The 26,887-nt window shown below is 39.0% G+C and overlaps 3 protein-coding genes across 8 annotated transcripts; 1 reads left to right on the top strand and 2 right to left on the bottom strand.

The window, feature by feature from the left end:
- Positions 1-137: 137 nt before the first annotated feature.
- Positions 138-5,306, bottom strand: Rep (Rab escort protein). Of its 2 annotated transcripts, none has more exons than XM_076442839.1 (11): positions 4,987-5,306; positions 4,838-4,904; positions 3,957-4,151; positions 3,704-3,836; positions 3,386-3,623; positions 3,086-3,308; positions 2,649-2,855; positions 2,395-2,519; positions 2,144-2,304; positions 1,888-2,067; positions 138-1,530 (listed from the first exon to the last, which is right to left on the bottom strand). In XM_076442839.1, exons 1-11 carry the CDS (start codon positions 5,033-5,035, stop codon positions 1,363-1,365), a joined length of 1,746 nt encoding a protein of 581 aa, XP_076298954.1. In that variant the 5' UTR covers positions 5,036-5,306; the 3' UTR covers positions 138-1,362. The 2 variants fall into 2 exon arrangements, with proteins under 2 accessions (XP_076298954.1, XP_076298952.1); XM_076442837.1 differs by having other exon boundaries at positions 3,704-3,887; positions 4,987-5,303.
- On the top strand, positions 5,227-16,370 carry LOC143218019 (THAP domain-containing protein 5-like). Of its 2 annotated transcripts, XM_076442888.1 has the most exons (8): positions 5,227-6,325; positions 6,444-6,514; positions 6,601-6,830; positions 6,931-7,023; positions 7,092-7,306; positions 8,352-13,875; positions 13,973-14,407; positions 14,751-16,370. In XM_076442888.1, the coding sequence occupies exons 2-6, from the start codon at positions 6,453-6,455 to the stop codon at positions 8,364-8,366; spliced, it is 615 nt and encodes a 204-aa protein (XP_076299003.1). In that variant the 5' UTR covers positions 5,227-6,325; positions 6,444-6,452; the 3' UTR covers positions 8,367-13,875; positions 13,973-14,407; positions 14,751-16,370. The 2 variants fall into 2 exon arrangements, with proteins under 2 accessions (XP_076299003.1, XP_076299002.1); XM_076442887.1 differs by having other exon boundaries at positions 5,474-6,325; positions 7,092-13,875.
- Positions 15,132-26,604, bottom strand: LOC143217996 (uncharacterized). Of its 4 annotated transcripts, none has more exons than XR_013010956.1 (10): positions 26,139-26,597; positions 25,947-26,062; positions 25,726-25,883; positions 25,390-25,653; positions 24,667-25,332; positions 24,439-24,601; positions 24,229-24,367; positions 23,581-24,164; positions 22,134-23,511; positions 15,132-22,067 (listed from the first exon to the last, which is right to left on the bottom strand). XR_013010956.1 is itself a non-coding variant. In XM_076442832.1 (9 exons), exons 2-9 carry the CDS (start codon positions 26,025-26,027, stop codon positions 23,419-23,421), a joined length of 2,145 nt encoding a protein of 714 aa, XP_076298947.1. In that variant the 5' UTR covers positions 26,028-26,062; positions 26,139-26,604; the 3' UTR covers positions 15,132-23,418. The 4 variants fall into 4 exon arrangements, 2 of the variants coding, with proteins under 2 accessions (XP_076298947.1, XP_076298946.1); XR_013010955.1 differs by having other exon boundaries at positions 15,132-22,329; positions 22,414-23,511; XM_076442832.1 differs by having other exon boundaries at positions 15,132-23,511; positions 24,229-24,364; positions 26,139-26,604.
- Positions 26,605-26,887: the final 283 nt, after the last annotated feature.

Below are 26,887 nucleotides of genomic sequence, written 5' to 3'. Positions count from 1 at the left end.
TGACATTCAAGCCGCTCTACGGTCAATGTGTCTAAAAATTTTCATACTATACGAGCGAAACCAACCGACAGCATTTTTTCTTTCTTCTCAATCATAAAAGACACGCATATATCTAACCATAAAATCGTCCGAAGGAATGTTTTTCTTCTTTTATTTGAAAAACGGTGACAATATTTAAAAAAAAAAGAAAAAGATACACGAAAAGTGAAACAAAAAACTTAATAAATAGTCAATGCTTATCAAGAGAAAAGCGGAACTATATAAAATCGAAGCGTACAAAAGTAACAACAATATAATATATATAAAATAAAAATCAGAAATTACATGAAGTTGAGTGCAACGAATATTAAATGACGATATTAAAATTAAACGAACGAAGTGTTATCCATTAATTAAATTAAGGAAATGTATATAAATAGTCGAGGAACGATTGATTTTTCGCAGCCTAGAGTTGTCCCTATACTAACAATGTATAATGATTAAACTATGCTATGTAATACAGTACGTAATAAATACACTAATGATGTATAATATGTATTAACGATCGGATAAAAGACATTACAATATTTACTTGTATTATATAGTAGAGGAACGTGGAACGATGTTTTTGTTTCTATTCTTCTTTTTCTTTCACATGTGCGCTAACAATTAACTGCAATCAAGACAATGAAGTTAACAACAATCGTATCCCCTCTTATCTCATCATTCATAAATGTAATCGGTGCCGGATAGGCCTTAAGTATCTGGATTAAACTAGAAACCGATTACAAATATGCATCATAAAATTCAAAACTGTTTTTCTCGAATGATTATTTCCAATGACTATAATCGATCCCCCCACGTCTCTCTTATGTGTCGTATAACTACACTTTGTTTCCTCGAAACGAAACGGTGGAAAACAGAAATGTTTTTCGTCGAGTGAAAGAGAGAAAAAAAGGAAGAAAAACAAATGCTTTCGGTCGGCCAGACTGTAATCTGATAAGAGCGAGTGTAACGCAGACTTGAGCGCCAGCTGACTGGTCATTTCATCCGAAAATCGACGAGCAATCTTTTCTCTCGGTCTTGAGAAATTTTTGAATGAAGAAATAAACGTCTACAAAGAGTGCTAGACAAACTAATATTTTAAGTCTCCGATTGTATAATAAAATGATTTGATTAGATAATCGTTTCAGTTAGTACGTGTGGCGTCTAGCACTATTTACGGACATGACAAAGCTAGTAAAAATTGGTTCGTCGATCGTTCGGATAAAAATTGGCCAACTTTCGAACGTAAGGAGGCGCGTACAACTTTGGATAGAAAGAGGTGTGCGGCTAAAGGAGCTGGCCCGTGTTTCCAAGATGAAAAGACGAAATAAACACCATTTATTCCTCCTTCTCAGCCTTCTCGACATCCTGTTTCTCTTCAGCCTCTATATCTCCCTCAAATTTCGGTCCTGGTTCCTCCTCGTCGTCCAGCACGATCTCCTCTGGATCTGGGGCTCGCGGGAGGAACTCTTCGTCGGGATACATCGCTTTGAAGATGCTCATTGCCTTGAAAATGTATACAACGTTATTCTAGAGGTTATAGCATCGTAATGAAATATTGAAACAGTAATGAAAAGAATGAAACTGAACATCGCGTTTAACTTTAAAAACAGCGTTTCTAAATTTTTCACAAAGAGTATAGCCGGACAATAGGGCCCCCAAAGACAACCCTGCGTGACAAGGCATTTCCCTGCCCGGCTATACCCTTTTCTAAAAATCGAAGCTGTATTAAAAAATTCTGGATAAATTCACGTGTACGCCGTTAGATAAAACGTTCCCGACTTTTACCACAATTTTCGATGAAGCAGAACAAAATAGCTTGAAAGTATCCAGATAAATCCTAGTAACAATTTCAAAATTAACCTGATTAACAGCAAAGTCAAAGTCGAGTTCTAAATCCGGACCGGAACAAAGATGTAGGTTGCTTGGCGCAGTATCGTTTAATTTAATATCACTTGCGGGTAGATTTAAGTACAATGACCACAAAACTTGGGGCTTTATGTTCTCCATAGACTCCTCTTTGTCGTTCTCCTGTTCACCTTCCTGAAAACACGTTCTTCATTTAATCACGAAGCAATGGCAGTTTCTTTCACGATTTGAACGAGGAAGGAAAATTAACCTGAAGGTGTCTCTTGTCTGGAGAAACAGTCTGTGTATGACTATGAATGGATGCGCGATTGGACAGCGGATCGAAGGTCTCCGCTCTTAAAAATTTATTGACAACATAGGCCAAGTCTTCCTTTGCGTTTGTCGTTCGCTTGCATGTCATATGGACCATAACTGCATCGAAACAGAGCAATAAATTCAACATAAAATAGCTTGGCCTGAAATATCAAAAATATATGATACTTCGCAACCATTTTTACGTACATAGTCCTTGAGGGCAAGCATTTGTTGATGGTCCCAATTCAATCAGCGTAACAGGTTCTTGACCAGGTTCCTCTGGAGGATAATATAAAAGTGTCAAATTCTCCTTTTCACCCTGCATTATTGATCTACAAAAATTGCAATAAAATCATGGTAGATACACACGTTGTTTGTGTAGAGATTTTATTTAAGACTTTGATTTGTTATCGTTCTATAAGAATGTGTTTCTTTCTTTTTTCTTTAGTGATAATTATTACCTGTCCGTAATAAATACTCCACGTGATATCCGTTGTCCGCCTTCGGAGGCTACAATCTCCGGTGGCAGATGACCTTGACCGACGACTAAATGCTCCAAGGTCAATCTTTGCTTGCCGCTAATGATAGCTTTACATTTCTCGTTATCTATTACTACACCATCGAGTTGCCTCTTCAGACAGTACACTCCTCCGAATACTGCGCACAATCTGAAAGTAATTGAGATTCTTCGTCAAAATCAGTGTGGCATCAACAGTTTCGCAAAAGTTTAAACATTTACATTACCGGGTAGAACATTTCTGATCATTTTTAATTAAGCAGAACAAAGGAAATGGCCCATTCCAAGCTTTCCCCCCATGCTTATTCGACTATACCCTTTTAATTAGTTAATGCTGCTCTAGTGCAATAATTGTAATGAAAATTTGAACAACAACTTCACCTGCAGAAACACTGAGGCAATTCCCCGCTACCATACATAGGCCAAAGGAAGGGTGTGCTACCGTATCGTCCAAGACTGTTAAGAAAATGCTTTGTGCGATTCACACCATCCCTGCAAGATGTCTTGTCAGTAGCCATTGCAATTGCTTGAACTATGTAATGCTGCACGATCGGTGTCAAATTCTTTGTGTGAAGATACTCTAAGAAAGTCTTGTCCCGGAATCCTATCGATGAAACAAAATCATTTGAAATTAGTGCCATTGTGAATACAAAATTTCTTAGACTAGATATAAATAATTACCATCAAACTCCGGGCTGTCAGCTCCTTGCACCATGCATGATGTAAGCAGTTTCATAAGCATTCTCTTCTCAATAAGACTAACAGTTTTGTTTGCGAATACATCGGTTCTCGAGCAAGGTACTTGTGTCAACTTTCCATCCATGAATGTTGACACTCTCGAGACTGATCGAAACTCAGCATAGCGAGAGATATTACTGGAAATCAGTAGCTCAACGAGTTCACCTCGTGCGAAGAGCAACTGTTCGGAAGAAAATTGTAGTTGCGCAATAATAAAATCTAAATAGAGCAGCGAGTTTAATTGAATAATTTTCATTGTACCTTTGGGGCCAAGTCAATATTGAACTTCCTGTACTCCTTTCTTATACGATCTATGCTCCAATGTTTAACATTCTCTTTTTTATCAACTTTATCCTCGTCTGCTTTCTCATCTCCGCTACCACTACCTTCCCCACTACAATCAGTTTGAGTATCTTTTGAAGAGACCACAGGTAAATCAGCCTCGCTATGATAGAAAGGCGGTTTAATTTCCAATTTAGAGCACAGTCAAGAACTTGCAGGAAGGAAAACTTACTTTGAAATGTACCAAGTCTCTTCGATATTCTCAACAGTGGAATATTGATCGCTAGCTTTCAAGAACTTTTCTTCCGGCTGCAGTTCTATTCCCGATACATCTTTGGTGTTACTTTTCGAGATTTTCAAATCCTCTATCCATTTTTGCAGACCGTCAAAGTTAAACGTTGCCCAAAGACCACCGTAATATTCGTTACTGCAATGTAATTTTTTCAATGATATAATCGACAGAAAGGAAGTTTAATTTAGATCAGTAAGTAACAATTATATCGTAAATACATTAAAAATGATTTTACTGTGATCATAAAATTCAGCTAAAAAGCTACTGATTCCATAATTACTTATTTAACATTTTTAATTGTTCCTTATCACCATCAAAAGAAGAATTTTGTTTTATATGCATTATGTAATTAAGTATAGAACAACAGCTATATACTGTAATATCTTTGATCAAAATCATATACGAGTATGTATATACATATACACATACATACATACAATGTAGAAGTATATAAAGATTTGTGATACAATCGAGAAAAGTGTTTATTCGCTGAGCAAAAATAAACAAAAACGTAATATGAACTTTTTCCGAAAATTTTCCCGAAAACGAAGTCTTAAATGGTAAAATTTCATTCTGCGTTTTCGCTACGGTTACTCGCGCACAGTCTTACACACATTCTTAGATATTATATATTCTCTATCAAAGTATAAATATTAAATATAAAAGTGAAACAGAGTAAGAGGACAATTGAACATTGAATTGAATGAAGAGAACATTGAACAAGAGAGACAGATATGCAATAAGCGAGAGAAAAAGAGAGAGAGGGATAGAGGGGGGTGGGGAAGGGGAAAAGAGAGAAAGACAGAGAATGTCTGACATACCTGTCTAGGTGAAGGACCTTTTTACCGATTCTACTCGCAGCAGCTGCGACAATGGACTCCGTCATACCTGCGAAAGATGATCGTGGGATTATCATGATTAAAACCGAGAAGTCAACAGAATAAATGGGAAGTATCGCAAAAATCAATACCTGTCCCGACGACGATGACATCGTACTCGGTCGGGAGATCGTCCTCCATGTTTGTCTTCCAGTTACAAATATACGATAGAACGAGGAATTCCAAACACGAATGGCTTCAATACTCCGCGAAAGAGTTATCGGATGGGGAATCAATTCATTTCTATCGGATGCCGTCGATTGTGCTGAGTAAAGGGCCACTCCCGTCGCGTCGTTTCGCTTTCGCTCTGAACTTTCACTGTTTCACGACACACTCGAAACTCCAATTTGACAGTACAGGACGCCGCAGGTAGAAACGGAGCTCAACGCTGATTCGCAGGGACTACGTCTTCGAACACGATTCTCTAGACGCTGCAACGCAATACAAGCAATGCCAACTCAGAGAATACTAAAGTCAAAGACTGGTCAAAGACGCACTACAACTGACTACAACCAACTACACCTACAGCGCACTAATATATGTGGATTATAGACCAATAGACTTATAGAGATAGACTGCGCGGCTTGTACGTGTTTGTACGAAGCGCTAAAGCCTGCCATGGCGGCCGGGGTATAAAGAGTGAGAGAGAAAGAGCCTGTTGTGGTCGTAAGGCGCTCTCTTTCTAATTGACCAATGAAAGTGGGGAGTTCGTAGGAAGTGAGAGTTGAATGGCTCGCTGATGGACTCGCTGCGCCTCCACATGGCCTCCACCAACTATCGATGTGCGAGTGAGATAGATATACAACCAGCCGTCATGGCAGGCTTCAACGCTTTGTACAGGCCGCGCAGTCTATCTTGGTCTATCTCTATAACTCTATGGCCGTGACTTGAGTCCGTGACGTGACACGTGACAGCAGTGTTCCGATATCGTCCAAGATTTTTCGTACGATGGATGACCGCTGGTGGCGCTGCGTGGAAAAAACAGTAACGTATCTATGATAACGATGTAGTGGAGCCCTGCACCCTGCGCCTTGAGACTGTTATATTGGCGCAAAAGTACCGAAACAATCTGTTCCGGATAAAAAAACTTCAGGACGTGTCCTAACAAGTTACAAAATATACACAAATACACATGTTATACATTCATTTTCCAGAATCAAATCATACAAATCTTTGCAAATTCTGCGGGGTGCTCAAGGTACCCCATTTTATCGAGAATCTTACTTTACTGAGGCTGAAAGCGCCACCAGCGGCCATCCATCGCACGAAAAATCTTGGATGATATCGGAACATTCGGAACACTGCGTGACAGAGTGTGATAGCTGGTGACAGCCGTGTTCGGGTTCGGGTGTTTTTTGGTGTGTTTGGTGAGCGTATATTCATTGTTTATTCTGTATTTTGTGGTGTTTACAACTGTTTACAACTTATCAGGTATGTTACCATCTTTAAGATTTAATACTAGAAAGAAGAAAATAATGGAGTACAAACAAACCATTATAAGTAGCTTAGTATTTATATGTGATTTTGATTATACTCCGTTTTATTACAGTTGATAACAATGGGTAAATGCCTATATTGCGGAAATTTGAGTAAAAACAAAAACAAGGCATCATTGCACAGGTATGTACAGATAATACATATAATTTCTTTTCAATTTTCAATAGTACTAATTTTTTTTGTTTTAATTCCCATATGATAAAACACAGATTTCCACAAAATGCAGCACTGCGTGAACAGTGGATCAAATTTATAGGCCGGGAAAATTGGATGCCTAAAAATAGTAGTTACTTGTGTTCGGATCACTTTCGTAAAGACTGTTTTAATGTGCATTACAGCAACAGGAAATGTTTAAAACCGGGATCTCTGCCAACTATTTCGACATACCAGGAAACGTTTCAAGAACATAGCAATATTTTGGTAGAAAGTAATCATGGAAGTAAGGAACTGTGTTTTAATTGATTTATAATATATTAATGTAATTTAATATGTAATATATATATTAAATTAATGTATGTATATATATACTTTGTTTTCAGATATTAATGAATCTATTACAACAAGTGATGAAGTCCCAGAAGTGGGTGTGTGTATAGAGTACATTGACTCTCCTACAAGTAGCAGAGAGATTTGTATGTTCAAAAAGTTTCAAATTTTTTTCGTAATATAACAATTTTTGTGGCAATATTTTTCACTGCAGTTGATGAAGAGAGTTATCTTCAGTCAAGTATATCAAGAATGAATGTAACAGAGTCCCAGCGCATGACAGTACATGAGAACATACATCATGACCACCACTATGAGAGAACCCTGACGAGTACTTTGAAGAAATTAAGTAGCGTCCAGCGAAGGCTAGATTCTAGCCTAGAGAGTAACAAGATGTTGAAACGACAACTAAAACAACTAAAAATAAAGGTACATTCCTTAAAGGAAGTAGTGAAAGGGTTGAAGGTGAGGCGGCGACAAGCTAGCGCCACATCTTAAGTCGAAAATATGTTTGTGTTTGAATGAATGGATTGGGGTGCGTGCCGCGCGATAGCGTCGAGAGCTTAGTGTGGATTTATAGTGGAGCTGCGAGCATCGATGATAGCGGCGCGGTGAAAACAAACCAACATTCGTGACAACATTTCGACACATACTAATGAAAAAGTACATATGCATTTTCTTTGTTTTTCTTTTTTTTCACCGCACAGCTCACCTCGCTGCTCTACTATAAATCCACCCTTAGACCATATAAACCTATAGACACGGTACAGATACAGATACAGATGTTTGGACGATTGATTCGAGTGTCGCGTAGGGTGAGAGTGGCAGAGAGTGGTGAGAGTGTGAGTCAGTGTGAGCTAGCATTATAGGCAGGGGGTGGTTAGGATTGCGTAGGAGGCAGGGGCATGCTTTTGGTGGCATTTCTGCGCATACTCTGTACCGCCAAGTATGAACAATGTTTCCAGATTGCTTACATATATCTGACATGTTTAAACTAGAAAAGTGATAATTAACCCTTTGTCCAGGGCCCGCTCTAGGGGGGGGACAACCCGGGCATTTGCCCGGGGCGCCAAAATTTAGGGGCGCCATTTTGGCTTTGGCTGTAAGTGTGACAAAAATAATGATGTTTTAAATATTTAATTAATACAACATAGAAATACAACATTATTGTTCAATATGTTTGATATATACTCATAAAAATTAAAAATACTCATTATTATACACTATACATATACACGTGGTAATGCATTTGATCTCAATCTCAATCTCATGTAAGAACCTCTTCTTGCGTGCTTGCTTGCTTGCGGTTTGCAGAAAATAACTTTAAACAATGGAATGCAAAGAAAGATGAATATAGACTTTATTTAATTGAACTGAATTGAACTCTTATAAGAGTTCTAAGACAACTATAGTTGTCGACTCTATGATCTGAGAATTGTATCTGCCTCGTCCTGAAGTTTTTATCTTCTTCCAGCTTCCTTTTCCTTAGCCAATTGCAAATTCAGATCTTCCAGCTGGACGATGATTCGTCGGGTGGCTCGTCTTCGGTTGCAGCTCGATGATGATTGATGGTGCAACTGGTGCAACTTTTCTCGCGAATCTCGCGCAGTAAAGTAAGATTCTTGATAAAATGGGGTACCTTGAGAAACCCGCAGAATAAAAAAAATTGGTATGATTTGATTCTGACAAATGAATGTATAACATGTGTATTTCTCAGTATTTCTGTATATCTTGTAACTCGTAGCATATGTTCTGGAGTCTTTTTGTCCGGAACAGATTGTTTCAGTACATTCCTGTCAATGCTGTCAATATAAATGCCTGCTGCTACTGCTACCGCTACCTCATCATCCTAATTGATCCTAATCAATCCTAATGCAGAAATGTAGATACGTTACTGTCTGGCCGCGCATGCGCGAGAAAAGTTGCACAATATCGGAATTCGGAATACTGCGCATTCAGTGTGCCCAGTCGGGATACGTTTTTTCGCGCATGCGCGGCGTTTCCAGCAATTTCCAGCCTCAGTAAAGTACACTTCTCGAGGAAATGTGGCACCTTGAGCGCCATGTAGAATTTTAAGAAATTGATATGACCTCCATGGAGCCTACTACATGTTTGGTTCTTTGACTTTTGCACTCCTAAGTCGTCCATTTGGACCACTGTGCGTCCCGTCAATTATATCGGTACATTCCCGCCGATATAGCTGCCTCAGGGCTCTGCTACATCATTGCCTCATCATAGATACGTTACTGTTTTGGACGCGCATCAACGCGCATGCGCGAAAAAACGTATCCCGTCTGAGCACACTGTGCGCATTTTGCATAAATACAATCTGTAGATGCGTTCATTGTGCTACTAGCATTTTAAATATTATTTTGTATAAAAAATATACCTATAACTGATTCTATATTTTCAGATTACTATACACAATGTTAGTGTAGTTATTACAATATTTCGTTCCACGATGATAGTTAGGTTACGTATTTACAATATTTGTTCAATGATCGCAATATACGCATGTATTTATATAGTGAAGAAGCTGTAAAATAGTTGCAAAGAAATTATGTTGCAGCAGATTCAAAACGATACATAATTTGAAAGCTATGATTCGATCTGATTAATTAAGATAAGTATTTCCAACTATAAAAAAGTTTGAGATGCTATGAACCAGACACTATTTATGTGATATGATATATTTCATTTTTTATTTACAGATGATGTAGTGGGTGGCAAACAGGATTACGTATCTGAATATTAAGTGGCTTTTAAAAATGCATGTATTAACCAGATGTGGTTCTATGTCAACCTAGACTCGAGATTGATTTTTCGACCACTGGTGTAGCTTATTTTACATATTCATATTTCATTCATTAATAATACCACAATTACATAGTGTGTAAAAGCAATTCTAATTTCCACTGTTCTAAATATATGGGTAAAATGCATGTGTGAGGGAATAAAGCATCCGAAGGATAAGGCGATAGTTTTAAGTGAAGCGGTAGCAAACCAGTGTTCCGATATGGTGCAACTTTTCTCATGTACGCGCAGCCAAAACAGTAACGTATCTATATTATTGTACATATATTATTATCTATATTGGCGGATACGCGACGCGGATCGAGACGAGTGTCCTGCGAGTTTCTGGTAAGTTAATATTTTATTATACAATGGCAGCTAATAGTGAAGAAAGAGCTACAAAGAGGCGTAAAGTATTCTGTTTCCAAAATTCTTGGTTGGAGGAAGATATTTTTAAAGTATGGTTAGCTCCTTCTGCACTAGAAGATAAAGCGCATTGTACTCCATGTAATACATCCGTCAGATGCTGCAAAAGAGCTTTAATTAAGCATTCGAAATCGGTCAGACATATACGCAATATGAGTTTATGTAATAAAGCCACCTGTGGTAATAATAATAATACTAGTTTTAATAACACAACTTTATCCCACAATGATAAAGTGAAACATGCAGAAAATAAATTATCTGCCTTTTTTGAAGAACATAATGTAGCTTTTAATATAGCTGATCATTTAATTCCTATAATTCAAGATGTTTGCAAGGAACCCAATGTTGTGCAAGATCTTACACTTGCTCGAGCTAAGTGTGTCAACATCGTTAAGAATGTAATTGCCAAGCGCGAAATTGAGCAATTAGTTGAATATTTAAAAATTTGTAAATTCTCTATTTTATTAGATGAAACTACAGATGTTTCAGATTCAAAATTAATGTGTGTTTTGATCAAATTTGTATCGCCAATAAATCAAAAAGTAACAACTCAGTTATTAGATCTAATGCCTTTAGACAGTGCTGATTGTTCCGCGAGTAGTGTATTCCAAACTTTTAAAAATTTTTTAGATAACAAAAGAATTCCCATTAAAAATATTGTCGGATTGGCATGTGACAATGCACCTGTCATGATTGGAAGTAATAATTCTTTCATGACACATTTACAAGCAGAAGTACCGCATTTAATAACGTTAAGGTGTATTTGTCACACTTCCGCGATTATAGCCAGTAGATCTTGCAATAAATTGCCTCCGGAATGCGAAAATTTAATTAGACGAGTTGCCACTTATACTTCGGGCAGTTCTAAGAGGTGCGCAATTTTGGTCGAAATTCAAAATTTTTTCGAGATAGAGCAACACAAAATGTTAAAATCATCAAACACCAGGTGGCTTTGTTTACACCAATGTGTCTTTAGATTACTTGAAAATTGGGACGTGTTAAAAAGTTTTTTCGTATTAGCCGTAGTTGAAGATAGATTAAAATCTGCAAAAATAATTTTAGAGTATTTGAATGACACGTCCATTAAAGCATATATGTATTTCTTGAAATATTCATTGAATATTTTCAATAATTTTAATGCCCTATTTCAGTCAAGAAAAATTTTAATACATAAATTATTTGAGAATAGCCGGCTGCTAATTCGCCAAATAGGGCAAAATTTTATCAAACCTGAAGCTTTGAAAGACATCACTAATTTAGATTTAAATGACACAGACATTATGTTCGAATTAAAAAACGTATATGTGGGACCAGAATGCGAAAGCGTTTTAGAAACATTAGAGTTGAAATGTGTCCAACAAATTCGGTCCACATGTTTAAATTTTTACATTACTGCAGTTCGAGAGATGCTTGCACGTCTGTCTTTGCAAGATACATTTTTTCAAAATTTAATTTTTTTGGATCCTAAAGTAGCTTTATACGATGAAGGCAGACTTAAAATTAAAGATTTATCTGATATCGCCAAACGCGTAAACCTTGCAAATGTTACACAATTAGCTTTCGAATGGCGAATTCTACCATCATGTTTTGATGAAGAATATAAAAAAGAATTAGCTTCAATAGAAATAGACGATATGTGGCGCAACATTTTAAAATGTACAAATGTCGATGGGGAAGAGATGTTTCCAAATTTAAAATTATTAATTGAAATAGTTCTTTCTCTTCCCCACTCAAATGCTGAGGCCGAACATATTCTCTCTATTGTAACAGATGTAAAATCTAAAAAAAGAAACCTTTTAAGTATCGATACTGTGTCTTCCATTTGTGTAGTTCGGTCCAGTTTTAAATCTAAGGATGTCAATTGCACTAATTTTGAAGTAGATTCGCGACATCTCCAACTGCATAATGCAGAAAATTTGTATAAAAAAAGCACATGTGATGGCAATTAACCCAATGTGTTATGTATTTATTATTAACGTAAGTTTTGATTTAGTTATAAACTATTTTCTAATAATATAATGTAATTTTTGTTTTGTGAATACTGGTAAGGTTTTTGGCAGTTTTTCTTACCCTAGAAGCAAATGTATATATATACATATGTATATAAATGTATACATTAAATTTTAATATTTCATATGTATGTATATACAGATATATATATTTGGAATTACGTGTTCGTAAATTAGTAAGGATTGTAGAGGAAGGGTTTTAAATAAACTAACTATGTATACTTTAATTACTGAATAACAATTATTTTTAAACTTTTATTAAGAAAAATAATGTAGATGTTGTCGTAATCAAAAACAGAAACGGAATGAATGAAAGAACAGAAAAAACAGAATAAACGATAAGAATAAAGGGTGGAAACAAAAAGCTGCCGTTAAGGTTCATCTTCAAGCGTAAGGGATAGAGAAAATGGTCGCGGCTGTAGAATTTTTTTCCTCCTCGAGGCGCCTGGGGCGCCAAGGCGGTTCGCGGGTGACACAGCTCGCTGAGACACCACAACCACTTCATCCCCAGAGACCTTCGCAGGTAGCGAAGGGAACGAAATTCTTCGTTGGGCAGGTACGGAAAACTGCGACGGTGCGGCTACCAGAGGAAAGGGCTGTTATGAAGGTAAATGTGGCGGCGAGGGATGTGGTGTCGTGGTAGCTGAAAGTGAAGGCCTCGGCGACGGCACCTCCGAGGACGAGCGGCGTGACACCGGTGCACGTGGCGGTGAGGAAAGCGGCGTTGCAGCAGCTGAAGGGGAAGGCCTCGGCGACAAGCGGTGTGTTAGTGGTTCGACTGCCTCCAGAAAGGCTGGCTTGAGGCCATCCGTTGACACCGTCTTTTCCATCCCTCTGAAACAAATCATGAACGTTTTGTCGTCAATCTTCTTCACGACCTCGTGCGGACCGGTGTACGGTGGGTCCAGAGGTTTTCGAATAGATTCCACCCTCTTGAAAACGTGGAAACAGGTGCTTAATTCCTTATGTACGAAGGGACGGACATTGCTGTGCCTGGACGCAGAAACAGGCCTGATCTCCCTCATGAGCTCGCGGAGCCTAGAGACAAAAAGAGGAGGCACCTCGGGGACATCCCCCTGGACGAAGAATTCCCCAGGAATTCGAAAATTGCACCCGAAGAGCATCACAGCCGACGAATCCTGTAGATCCTCCTTGAAAGCGTTACGCAAACCAAGTAACACCGTTGGAAGGATGTCCGGCCAAGGGGTCCCCGGATTGCACGTCAAGGCAGCTTTGAGAGAGCGGTGAAACCTTTCCACAATGCCGTTGGATTGAGGGTGGTATGGAGTGGTGTGAATTCGCTCCGAGCCGAGCAGATGAGCTAGTGAAGCGAACAGGGCTGACTTGAACTGGGTTCCTTGGTCCGTTGAGATAGTCAGTGGAGATCCAAAATTGGCAATGCAGCTGTCGAAGAAAGCCCTGACAACCGTTTCGGCCTGCATGTCCCTGATGGCACTGCCACAGGCCAACGGGTGTACCGGTCAATGATGGTGAGACAATATTGCATCTCTCGCGCCAATGACAGCTTGACGATGTCCACATGAACATGGTCGAAACGAACGTCTGGAGTGGGGAAGTTTCCAAGGGCAGTCCGATTGTGACCGTTGACCTTGGCACGCTGGCAGGCTTCACACATGTGTGCCCATTGAAGCGCATCCTTCTTCAGACCAGGCCAGAAGAATTTTGGCACCGTCATGCGGCTTGTTGTTTTTCCGCTTGGATGCGAGAGCCCGTGTACAACATCGAAGGCAGTACGTCTGAGGGATACTCGTAAGTATGGTCTTAAGGTTCCGGTAGATACCTCGCAGAAAATTTCTTGGCCATCCCAGGCCAGTTATCTAAGATTACGTACTGGATTGTCCTGCAGGTGGGGAAGCTCGTTGTCCGTGGACTGGGCTTTGCTAATGGTGGCACCATCCAGGAAGGTCGGCTTTGCAATGGCGCATGTGCGAGAAAGAGCATCTGCGACAACATTCTCTTCACTCTTGACGTGAACCAGTTTCATATTGAACTGCAGAATATAGTCCAGTTGTCTTTGTTGTCTTGGAGGTGCTTTATCGGATCGTTGAAATTCTGCCAAAATTAACGGTTTGTGATCTGTCTTCACGGTAAAAGGCCTACTCTCCAGGATTCGTCTGAAAAGCTTGATTGCCTCAAAAACCGCCTCAGGAGCTCGCGATCGTAGGTGGCATACCGTTGTTCTATCTCGCTTAGCTTACGCGAGAAAAAACCAACGGGTTTCCAAACGCTATCCTCCAATTGTTCCAGGACTATTCCGATAGTTGCGTTGGAGGCGTCTGTGGTGAGCGTGAGCGGCGAGCGGTGTATCGTGACCAGGGTTACCATATTTTGCGGGTATTGGGCAACCGAGCCCCTTACCCTTGCGCCCCTCGCCCAGCTGCGCCGCGGAGCCCGTCCCATTCTTCCCACTAACACTGACGCGTACTACGTGGAGCAAGCTAAGTTAGCGGTACGCGTCAGGTTAGTGGGAAGAGTGGGGCGGACTCGGCAGACAAGCTGGGCGATGCGCGATGGGCGGAAGGGTAAGGGGCTCGGTTGCCCGATACCTGCAAAATATGGTATCCCTGATCGTGACTTAGGAAAGCGTGGCTGACCGCCTTAACGATGCTCTTTTTGCATTTCAGGAATGCTTGATCCGCGTCCGGTGTCCAAGCCAAAGGTTTATTGGAGCACTTGGTGGTTCCCTTGGGGAGGACGTTGAGCGGCGCCTGGATGCAGGCAGCACCTGGGATGCAACGCCTGTAACAATTGATCATCCTCAGGAAACGTCGGAGTTGGGCATTCGACTCCGGTTTGGGAACATCTTCGATGGCCTTGACCTTGGCAGCAGGGGGGCGGTAACCTTCCTTGGAAACGGAATAGCCCAGATATGTGACCTCGGACTGCGCGAAAACACATTTCTGGAGATTGATCGACAGCTTGGTCTCTCGCAACGTCTCAAGCACAAGTCAGAGGTGACGCGTGTGCTCGTCAAATCATCTGGACATCGCGAAAAGATCATCAAGGATACGGACCGCCTGTATCTGCGCCGGTAGTTTTCCGCCTGGCCAATTTGAGATACCATCGGCTTGAAGGAGCACGGCTGTTCACATTTGTGTGCGTTCGCGTGAGTGAGTGAACGCGCGCGTGCCGGACTACGCCCGCGATTTCTTTCTAGTTAGATCTTTGCTAATTTTGTCACGTAACTATACTTGACTCCAAATAAGAATGTACTTGTACTGCGCAAGTCGTTGCGCGTCAGCCATAAAATTGATGGCGTCAGCCAATGATCGCGTGGTCGGCGAAATACGAGTAGGGGGATTAGCCAATGAACGAGTTCCGTTAGAGTCAGATGCGCAGTAGAGTCTTAAATTCGTCGGTTAGTAAGTACATTCTTATTTAGAGTCAAGTATACCCTTCCAGCTATGTTGCAAAAGCAAGACGTCTTAATTTAAATTTATAGTCGATGACGTTTTGGGAAATTAAATTAAAACGTCTTGCTTTTGCAACGTAGTTTATTCGACGGTAACGCCGAAACGATGATGAACAAAAACACTCTGCGTCGCCTACGTTCAAAGAGTGGAAGGGTAGCCACGTGACAAAACTGGCAAAGGACTAGAATCTAACTAGATTTTGGGTCGAAACATGGGTTTGCGGCAATCGGTTGTTTGTCCTTATTTGAGCAAATTTTTGGCTGAGTGAGGGCTCATTCTAAAGAGGAAGATTAAAGGCAGCGCGCTCGGGTCATCATATCAGTCAAAATAATCTTTTAGTGACAGAAAAATACATTGGAATCTGCGGGATTTTTCTCGATTTTTTCTCTACTTTGGGCACTCATATTATTAGATATAAACATAATCTCGTTAAATCATGACCAGAACACTCTGCATTCAACCTTCCTCTTTTGAATGAGTCCTCACCCAGCTCAAAGTCTGCTCGAATACGCACGAGCCTGGACCGTGAATAAGGACAATCAACCGATTGCCACAAATCCATGTTTCTACCCAAAATCTAGTAAAATCTAGTTAGATTCTAGTTTTTTGCTAGTTTTGTCACGTGACTACCCTTCCGCCTTAAAATATTGTAAATGTGATCGATTTATATGTAAAAAAAATTCTGTAACCTACACAATATGCGAAAGTTGTTAATCTTCAGAATCAAATATCGATTCTTAAAAAAAATAGTTAATATATAATACTATTATTACTTCATGCTTCATTGTAATATCTTAATAAAACATATAGAATAAACATTTGTATCTCAAATATACTTTATATATTGATTATTTCATGATAAAATGCCAAATTTTTTGAAATTATCCTGTCCTTTCTTTCCGTGTTCTGTGTACATGACGCACTCGCTGATCCCCCTCACCCCCATATAAGCTAAGCGTCGGTACTGTCGATGAGCATAGCCATAGCCTCAGTGGCGCACCCAGGATTTAAACTTTGGGGGGGGGGGGCCGAGTTAGGCCGAGTCTAGGCTGAGAACGGCTAAAATTTCATGGCCTGATGCAAGAATTGCCAATGTACAGTACATAGCGCGTTATAACTAGTTGGGGCCTCCAGCAGGGCCGGATAAAGCCAGCATGGGGCCTGTAGTAAATGTGGGCCAGGGGCCTTGATCCCCCCCCCCCAAGAAATGAGGAAATGGAACACTAGAAAATTGGTCAAATTGTAGAACACTTGCTTCCTCTCCGATTTCGATGATTCTGATATGTAAGCACATATGTTCATTGGCAGTGGCGCGTTACTGTATGGGCAACTTAGGCAAATTCCCGGGAGCTCCAAAGCAACAGGGGGCCAAGATCTAAGTTTTCCCTCAGAGGCCACAGCCGGAGTAAGCGTAATAGCAGAAGTACCAGGAACAGCCAGGTATCGTTAACAGATATTTTTGATAAAACAAATGGTCATTCATTGCGTTTCATTCTATTATCATTGCGGGCCGCCCGAATCGTCGGAACGGGTCGAAGAGAGCCGGACGGGCTCGATATCCCATGCATAGACCGTGCAATATCCCAACACTGGTTGTAAGACCCGAGAAAATGGGCAACTGGAGACATAGCGAGATTCGAAGGTCCGACGATTTCACGAAGGAAGTACTGTTCGAGCGCCAGGCACCGCGTGGGTGCCACGCGAAACGCAATACGATTCTCGGACTCGAAGAAGCCGAGCTCGACCGTCGAACCTTCGATACATGCGGTTGGAGAACGATGACGCGAAGAGGCTAGAGGGTTCGGACACGGGGATAACTAGCAGGGCTTCGGAGTCGGAGTCGGAGTCGTGGAGTCGGAGTTTGGGAGTAATTGCTGATCACTGGAGTCGGAGCCGGAGTAAGAAAAAGCTATACATCGACTCCCGGAGTGGGAGTCAGAGTCGAAAAAAAATATATCGACTCCGACTCCAACTCTTTTGTTTATAAATCATTAATAGATTTATGTATACATATACCTCGGCACTATGTAGAGGAGAAACAGTTAAAGTTATGGTAGTAGTATTTTCTAACTATTGCCTGAAAGTGAGAAAGTAACAGTCGTGTTGTGTTTTATCAGAGTTATCTGTTCCATATTCTTAGAATTTATTACAATATTTCAACTATTTATTCAGTTTTATTACAACTCTTAATTATTTTGAGTACATATTTTTTCAATTTGGAAAGTCGGAATCGGAGTCGGCGTCGGAGTCGGAGGTAAAAAAAAGAGGAGTTAGAGTTAAGAATTTTTTCTACCGACTCCGAAGCCCTGATAACTAGGACAGCCCTCACGGCAGGTCGGATCTCACAGTGTTCAATTACGCACAACGATATGGGCTCTAGCTGTTTATTTCAGCGGTCAAAGATTACAATTTTGGCGGCCACGTGGCCGCGACCCGAGAGCCCGTGCTCTTCATACAAGTTTTACGAGATGGTCGGTCGCAGCGCGGTTGTCTGTTATAATTTCTCGCAACGATACTGTTGTTCGGTACCGCGATTAAAGGAATCCCGGCTGACAGGATCGCGCGAGGTGCAGATGGACAGCGCGATACGGGAGCGTCGCGATAATTTCCGCACGCGATACGTTTCGACGCGTACGATAGCTCTTACACGCTACGAACTTCAGCGAACACGCTACGATATTCGGCCCGACACAGGATTCGAGACTTCAAGATTCGTGACGAAGAGAGTATTCCTCAGGAACGCCACTCCTTCGAGGAAACGGTCTCAAAATATGCTCTAAGTGCCCTGCGCCTCGGCTTGGTCCGCTTTCGGAAAATGGTCCTTCTACGGCTGTTTGGCTCGTGGACTTGGATAGCACACCCTGACGGGAATCGTGAACGGACACTTTCGCGCGATATCTTACTAGTGTACGACTATCGAAATTGGAGAGGTCGAATGAATGGCGTGTGTTGCCTACGGGAGTCAGCGCGACAATGATCTATCGGTTTTCGGCGATTCGGCCGATCGATCCTCACTATCTCCACCCGACCTCCTAGCCGAATTTCCCTTATAGGCGCGCCACGCGGATCTTCGAAATAACGGGATCGTACCTTCGAGGGTCCTTGGGCCCCAGACCATAACGCGAAACGTAACCTCGGTCGATTCTTCGACTGGTGGAGGCGATTCCTCCCCTGGATTCCGTCGCACCACCCTCGCCGGAACCCAACTTTATGGCGGGATGAGTAAGTGAGGGTTCCTGTCCCTTCGGCGCCTCCGGCTTGGTTTTCCGTGTGCTGTCGTTCCAGGTAATTGTTGCACGGAGCTTCGCAACATTGGCCAGTTCTTCTCGTCGGACGAATCCTGTGAAGTAGAGTGCTTTCCTGGGGCAACTTCGGAAGGTCGGTAGTACCTTTGGCGTGTCCTTGATACGACCCTCCAACTTGCCGTTCTCGGCACGCACGACAAATGTCATTACGCGATCTATGGTAAATACGGAATCTCCTCGAGGAGCGCTCTCGAATCCTGTGTCTTTGTCTCGTGTCCGTTAGCGGGTGGTCCGGTCCTTTCTTACTTTGAATCGTAACCGCAATTATCGGAGAAGTGATGCCGCAAATTTTGCAACGTCATAATACATATGAAATATTAAAATTTAATATACATTTGTGGCTAGGGTAAGGAAAACTGCCAAAAACCTTACCAGTATTCACAAAACAAAAATTACATTATATTATTAGAAAATAGTTTATAACTAAAACAAAACTTACGTTAATAATAAATACATAACACATTGGGTTAATTGCCATCACATGTGCTTTTTTTATACAAATTTTGTGCATTATGCAGTTCGAGATGTCGCGAATCTACTTCAAAATTAGTGCAATTGACATCCTTAGATTTAAAACTGGACCGAACTACACAAATGGAAGACACAGTATCGATACATAAAAAGTTTCTTTTTTTAGATTTTACATTTGTTACAATAGAAAAAATATGTTCGGCCTCAGCATTTGAGTGGGGAAGAGAAAGAACTATTTCAATTAATAATTTTAAATTTGGAAACATCTCTTCCCCATCGACATTTGTACATTTTAAAATATTGCGCCACATATCGTCTATTTCTATTGAAGCTAATTCTTTTTTATATTCTTCATCAAAACATGATGGTAGAATTCGCCATTCGAAAGCTAATTGTGTAACATTTGCAAGGTTTACGCGTTTGGCGATATCAGATAAATCTTTAATTTTAAGTCTGCCTTCATCGTATAAAGCTACTTTAGGATCCAAAAAAATTAAATTTTGAAAAAATGTATCTTGCAGAGACAGACGTGCAAGCATCTCTCGAACTGCAGTAATGTAAAAATTTAAACATGTGGACCGAATTTGTTGGGCACATTCCAACTCTAATGTTTCTAAAACGCTTTCGCATTCTGGTCCCACATATACGTTTTTTAATTCGAACATAATGTCTGTGTCATTCAAATCTAAATTAGTGATGTCTTTCAAAGCTTCAGGTTTGATAAAATTTTGCCCTATTTGGCGAATTAGCTGATGGCTATTCTCAAATAATTTTTGTATTAAAATTTTTCTTGACTGAAATAGGGCATTAAAATGATTGAAAATATTCAATGAATATTTCAAGAAATACATATATGCTTTAATAGACGTGTTATTCAAATACTCTAAAATTATTTTGGCAGATTTTAATCTATCTTCAACTACGGCTAATATGAAAAAACTTTTTAACACGTCCCAATTTTCAAGTAATCTAACGACACATTGGTGTAAACAAAGCCACCTGGTGTTTGATGATTTTAACATTTTGTGTTGCTCTACCTCAAAACAATTTTGAAATTCGACCAAAGTTGCGCACCTCTTAGAACTGCCCGAAGTATAAGTGGCAACTCGTCTAATTAAATTTTCGCATTCCGGAGGCAATTTATTGCAAGACCTACTGGCTATAATTGCGGAAGTGTGACAAATACACCTTAACGTTATTAAATGTGGTACTTCTGCTTGTAAACGTGTCATGAAAGAATTATTACTTCCAATCATGACAGGTGCATTGTCGCATGCCAATCCGACAATATTTTTAATGGGAATTCCTTTGTTATCTAAAAAATTTTTAAAAGTTTGGTACATACTACTCGCGGAACAATTAGCACTGTCTAAAGGCATTAAATCTAATAACTGAGTCGTTACTTTATGATTTATTGGCGATACAAATTTGACCAAAACACAAATTAATTTTGAATCTGAAACATCTGTAGTTTCATCTAATAAAATAGAGAATTTACAAATTTTTAAATGTTCAACTAACTGCTCAATTTCGCGCTTGGCAATTACATGCTTAACAATGTAGGCACACTTATCTCGAGCAAGTGTAAGGTCATGCACAACTTTGGGTTCCTTGCAAACATCTTGAATTAAAGAAATTAAATGATCAGCTGTATTAAAAGCTACATTATGTTCTTCAAAAAAGGCAGATAATTTATTTTCTGCATGTTTCACTTTATCATTGTGGGATAAAGTTGTGTTATTAAAACTAGTATTATTATTATTACTACAGGTGGCTTTATTATATAAACTCATATTGCGTATATGTCTGACCGATTTCGAATGCTTAATTAAAGATCTCTTGCAGCAACTGATGGCTGTATTACATGGAGTACAATGCGCTTTATCTCCCAGTGCAGAAGGAGCTAACCATACTTTAAAAATATCTTCCTCCATCCAAGAATTTTGAAAACAGAATACTTTACGCCTTTTTGTAGCTCTTTCTTCACTATTAGCTGCCATTGTATACTAAAATATTAACAATAACTTACCAGAAACTCGCAGGACACTCGTCTCGTTCCGCGTCGCGTCTTTCGTTCCGCCAATATAGATAATAATATACGTACAATAATATAGATACGTTACTATTTTGGCCGCGCATACATGAGAAAAGTTACACCATATTGGAACACTGGTTTGCTACCGCTTCACTTAAAACTATCGCCTTATCCTTCGGATGCTTTAGTCCCTCACACATGCAATTTACCCATATATTTAGAACAGTGGAAATTAGAATTGCTTTTACACACTATGTAATTGTGGTATTATTAATGAATGAAATATGAATATGTAAAATAAGCTACACCAGTGGTCGAAAAATCAATCTCGAGTCTAGGTTGACATAGAACCACATCTGGTTAATACATGCATTTTTAAAAGCCACTTAATATTCAGATACGTAATCCTGTTTGCCACTCACTATATCATCTGTAAATAATAAATAAAATAATTCACAGTGTCTGTGTGGTTTATACCATCTCAAAATTTTTTATAGTTGTAAATACTTATCTTAATTAATCAGATCGAATCGTAGCTTTGAAATTATGTATCGTCTTGAATCTGCTGCAACATAATTTCTTTGCAACTATTTTACAGCTTCTTCACTGTATAAATACATGCGTATATTGCGATCATTGAACAAATATTGTACGTAACCTAACTATCATCGTGGAACGAAATATTGTAATAACTACACTAACATTGTGTATAGTAATCTGAAAATATAGAATCAATTATAAGTATATCTTTTATAATGTTTGTATTAACTCATTCATAATTACAAAATAATATTTAAAATGCCAGTAGCACAATGAACGCATCTACAGATTGTATGCAAAATGCGCAGTGTTCCGATATGGTGTAACTTTTCTCGCGCATGCGCGGCCAAAACAGTAACGTAATCTACATTAGGATGATGAGGTAGCAGAGCCCCAGAGCCCCGAGGCTGTTATATTGGCAGGAATGTACTGAAACAATCTGTTCCGGACAAAAAGACTGAAAAAGACTCCAGAACATGTGCTACGAGCAGCTACGAGTTACAAAATATACAGAAATACACACGTTATACATTCATTCGTCAGAATCAAATCATACCAATCATTTTTATTCTGCGGGGTGCTCAAGGTACCCCATTTTATCGAGAATCTTACTTTACTGCGTGACGAAAATTGCACCATATCGGAAATCGGAACACTGAGGGTGCGTGGAAGCGAAACTGATACCACCATCGGCGTACAGATAAACTACGAACAAAGACGGAGAGGGAGATATGTTTCTCGCAGAAGAGACAAAGACAGAGAATACGAAACAGCTTGATTTTTCGATGAGCTTACTCTGTTTACTTCCAGGGTCCATTCCGTTGCACGCATAATGCGCATACACTGTATAGTGTAGTATAAGAGTCTCTATGCATACACTATACAGTGTATGCGCATTATGCGTGCAACGGAATGGACCCCTGAAGCGATGAAGCAATATTATTTTATGCTCTTTGTGTTGAAATTCTCTCCGAATTATTACGGTGTCCCGTACAGATCTCTTTTTTGCAATTTGTCTCTTGAAACTTTATAAACAATATGTAATAGTGTACATGAGTATGTATGGTCTAAGATCTTAGACCATAGTCTAAGATGGATCCACTTACAAACGCATACGCACTGGAAATTGAGTCTATATATACACGTAGGAGACGAGAGTAAAGGGTTTGATGAGAGAGGCCAGACTCTCTCTCTCTCTCTCCGGAATTATTTTCTGGACCCGAGGCATTTTGGAAGGCTACGCCCCCTTATCCCGCCGCGCGTCTTGCTCCCCGTGATAATTCTATATGTATAGAATTCTTCAACTCGAGCTCAACCGTGGCGGTAAATTAAAAATTCTGATATTATATAGAGGCTTTTTATTTAAAATTTAGTAAATTTTCAGATTAAATCGTAAAATATATAAGAAAATAACTTTAGTTTTATAAACCATCAAAAATAAAAACAATTTGTCTTCAAATAAATACGAGAAACAATATTTGTACATTTGGCAACTCTTTTTTTCTGTCAAAAGCATTACCGCACTGCCTTATTTCTTTTCACAGTCTTTGCCATCAAGTAATGCTATTTCTATGTTGTCATCACTGTTTATGGTTTTTATCTCTACGTTGTACGTATTGGCCTGCAAAAGACAGAAAATTTATAAAAATGACTTTCTTTTTAGATAATGCAAAGTCATAATAAAAAATACCAGTTGCAACGATGCAAGAAAGTATCTCGCCACTTCGTAAGCAGGTTTATTTTGAACAACGTAGTCAAATTTCGTGCTCTTTTGCTCCGATGTCTGTAACGTTCCTATTATGTGGGAAGCGTAATCTTGAATTCGGAATGTTGGCCTAATTTCTGCCTCGGACAATATTGGCTGCACGGAAGCATGCCATTTGGCGACAGTTTGATCTAACTCGGTCGTGACGTTGGATTCTTCGAAGATCTCCTTCATCCTATCCTCGATTAACGTTTGATAATCTGGTAACGAATAAGACACGTCCATTTCCGAGATAGAGGGCTCGTACCAATCATTACATAAGATAGGCGACTGTGGGGTGACATCGAATGTATTATGAGTCGATTCCAATCCGGCATCATCAGGGGAAGGACTTCTGCTCATAATTTCTGCTGTGTTATTCTGGATGCAATTGCTTTGTTTCTCAGATATTTGAAAGCCCAGTAAATCAATGGTAGAATCTGTCATGGCTTCATATTTTGAAATATCATTCTCTTTTTCTGTGCCATTCAAACATTCGTCAAAATTTTTCATGAAATCTTCCAGTTCCTCTGTTCGAAACAAGAAAATGTTAACAAGACAACGCCTCTTGAAAAATAATTCAATTGAACTTACCCTTTTGTAAACGTTTGAACTTCTGTTTCGCTTGTGAAATAAAATTCTTTTCCTTCGGCATGAATGATTCAACTTCACGTAGAAAAAGCTTTGTTAGACATTCTGGTTTGTGTACTTTTGATGCTAGCTTACGTTTCTTCTGGAAACAAAACGAATGGTTATTGAAACACAAGGTTGTCGTTAGACAGTGTAACAATCGTTTGTACATACAGAACTAAATTTGGTTTCCAGAAGAGAAATGTATTCCGGAAGTTTTAAAACAGGCGAATTGCCAGGAAGAATAGTTTTCATTCCCTGAACTAATGGCATTGGCTTCCAATCAGACTCATTGATGTCTTCCACAGAACATATCGATACATTCGTTTCCTCATTCCTAATAAAAAGATTAATATATGTATACGTTGAAGTAGAATTATAAATTTTAAATTTAACTCGTACCCTTTTCTCTGTACTCCAAGTAGTCCTTCCTTGTACTGTACACTATCTAACTTTTCCACCTGAGAAAGTTGATCTTCCTTAGAATTATGTCCTGAATGCTTACTATTATTTGCTTCATAATTTTCCTGTTTCCCTGTAATCTTACACCTTCTATCGTTCCTCTTACATTCTTCTTCAACTTGGATCACTTGCTCTAGACTTTCATTCAGACATTTCTTCTTAGTTTGATTAACATCTTTGCAATTTTGAACACTAACATCAATCGAATTCAAAACAGCATCGTCTTCGCTATGCCGATCTCTACAACAATCTTTATTCATGATACATTGCTGAGAAGAAACGGTAGTAGGCAGAACTCTATGATCTGTATCTACCACGTTTTCGTTTTCTGCGACTTCTAAGTCAGTTACTGTGGAGGTATCTGTCACAGCCAAAGAAAAGTCATCCTCTTCTTCAAACCCTTCGTTGATTGATGTGACAAATTCATTATCATTTATGGAAGCAGCCGAATGATATCCCGATGTTCCAGTGCCAGGAGTCTTTGGTTCTGAGTAAGACGACAGAGAATTTCTTCCTTTCTGAACACGGGAACCGATCACATGATTAAAGTCATAAGGCGTTAGTTCGTCTACCAGCATTCCAGTTGTATTTATAGCTTGATTACACCTTGAAATTTATAATTAAATTCAGATAGGAAAACAAATTGAATAAATTTCTCCTTACCGAAAATCATATTTTCTTCCTATGATCTCTCCCAGCACATCAAAAGCTTGAATGGTAATGCACAACTGTGCGACACTGTTCTCTAACTGAGTAAATCGATGACTCAACAGTTTAATCTTTTTCTGTGTCGAGAAATGCTGCTTTTTATCAATCTTTTTACCAACTTGTTTCTCAAGATCGCAAACAACAAAATTTTCAAAATCAACATATGCTTTTTTGGACACCCGTTTCTCTTTGCCGATAGACTTTTTTCTTTCTTCTTCCCTGTTAAAAACACGAATGAACTATTGTTCTGTATTATTTATATTTCATATTGTATTTAAAAGCAATAGTTACTCGTAGCCAAAAAATGTTTGCTTCAAAACTTCAATTTCAGTGAAAAGACGTTCAATTCTGCGCACATATACATTGGCAGAATTTTGTAAAACAAGAGCTGCTTCTCCAAAATTTATGTTGCACGGTTCCTCCAACAACGCGTAATATTCTTCTAAAATCTGAAATAGAGCGTAACAATGTAATTATAATGTTGTTACAATTATTTTAATATTACTGTATACCTGGGATAATGGAAAATTCCAGTCGGCTAGATCCTTAGCTGGTTTCATAAGCTGTACACTAATATCTTGTAACGTAACCATTTTAATGATAAATGATTACTTTGTTCAGAGAAATTCTAATAAAGAAAGATAATATTTCAGTCATAAACAATGATACTGCAACTTATCGTTTCAAATAAGTGAAATACTTACTTATTTACTTTATACAGAAAACTAATTCACTGTAGCACCAAATTATCTTGGTGATAATTATATCATAATCTAATTATTTTATATTAATTCTAAAGAGTTACATTGCACTGTTTAAAACTGCATTATATAGTATACACTATACAAATTTATAAAATAATGTAGAAAACAGCAACCTCACAAATATTCCGAATCACATTACTCGGTGAATATAGGTTAGGACTTCAAGTAAGGTTAGGTTTTCAAGTGCTTCTTGCAATACAATTTGTTGACATACTCGATCAGTATACCATACTACCATGACTATCATATATATTCTCTGCTATCATACATGCCATACCACAAATCATAACCAAACCATATGCGTGTACAGTGTAAGTCACTGATATATCAGTGGTGTAAGTACAATGTGCATAAATACACGCGTAGTTTCAACGGAATGTTTAATTGACCATAAATTTTAATTCGTTACATAACAATTATACAAAGTATATAATTATGGCATTCTTTATAAATAATAAGAAAATATGTATGGTTTCTTACAATACATAATGTACCCAATTACGAAATAATTTACTGTTCTTAATGAAGTAGCTTCTTCATTAATTAATTTCACAAATGTTTATTCGTCATTTTGTATTTTTCAGTTAATCAAAAACAGTTCACAAACAAGTTAACCCATTTTATATACTTGTTGATACTTTCTATCATTCTGTATCTCTATTTCATTCGAATGATTCAAATGAACCGCT

Source organism: Lasioglossum baleicum, chromosome 18 (assembly GCF_051020765.1).
Source record: "Lasioglossum baleicum chromosome 18, iyLasBale1, whole genome shotgun sequence".
Lineage (NCBI taxonomy): Eukaryota > Metazoa > Arthropoda > Insecta > Hymenoptera > Halictidae > Lasioglossum > Lasioglossum baleicum.
The sequence above is the reverse complement of the archived record's forward strand: the minus strand, read 5'-3'. Positions and strand labels throughout refer to the sequence as shown.

Excerpts from the sequence above, each read along its gene's own strand:
- LOC143218019 (XM_076442887.1), top strand. The coding sequence starts at position 6,453 with ATGGGTAAATGCCTATATTGCGGAAATTTGAGTAAAAACAAAAACAAG. Across the intron at positions 6,831-6,930 it reads GGTAGAAAGTAATCATGGAA|ATATTAATGAATCTATTACA; the intron begins GTAAGGAACTGT and ends CTTTGTTTTCAG. Across the intron at positions 7,024-7,091 it reads TACAAGTAGCAGAGAGATTT|TTGATGAAGAGAGTTATCTT; the intron begins GTATGTTCAAAA and ends TTTTCACTGCAG.
- LOC143217996 (XM_076442831.1), bottom strand. The coding sequence starts at position 26,027 with ATGGTTACGTTACAAGATATTAGTGTACAGCTTATGAAACCAGCTAAG. Across the intron at positions 25,333-25,389 it reads GGAAGAAAATATGATTTTCG|GTGTAATCAAGCTATAAATA; the intron begins GTAAGGAGAAAT and ends ATAAATTTCAAG. Across the intron at positions 24,368-24,438 it reads TGGAAACCAAATTTAGTTCT|AAGAAACGTAAGCTAGCATC; the intron begins GTATGTACAAAC and ends TTTTGTTTCCAG.
- Rep (XM_076442837.1), bottom strand. The coding sequence starts at position 5,035 with ATGGAGGACGATCTCCCGACCGAGTACGATGTCATCGTCGTCGGGACA. Across the intron at positions 2,856-3,085 it reads TTGCCTCAGTGTTTCTGCAG|ATTGTGCGCAGTATTCGGAG; the intron begins GTGAAGTTGTTG and ends AATTACTTTCAG. Across the intron at positions 2,305-2,394 it reads TGCTTGCCCTCAAGGACTAT|TTATGGTCCATATGACATGC; the intron begins GTACGTAAAAAT and ends GTTTCGATGCAG.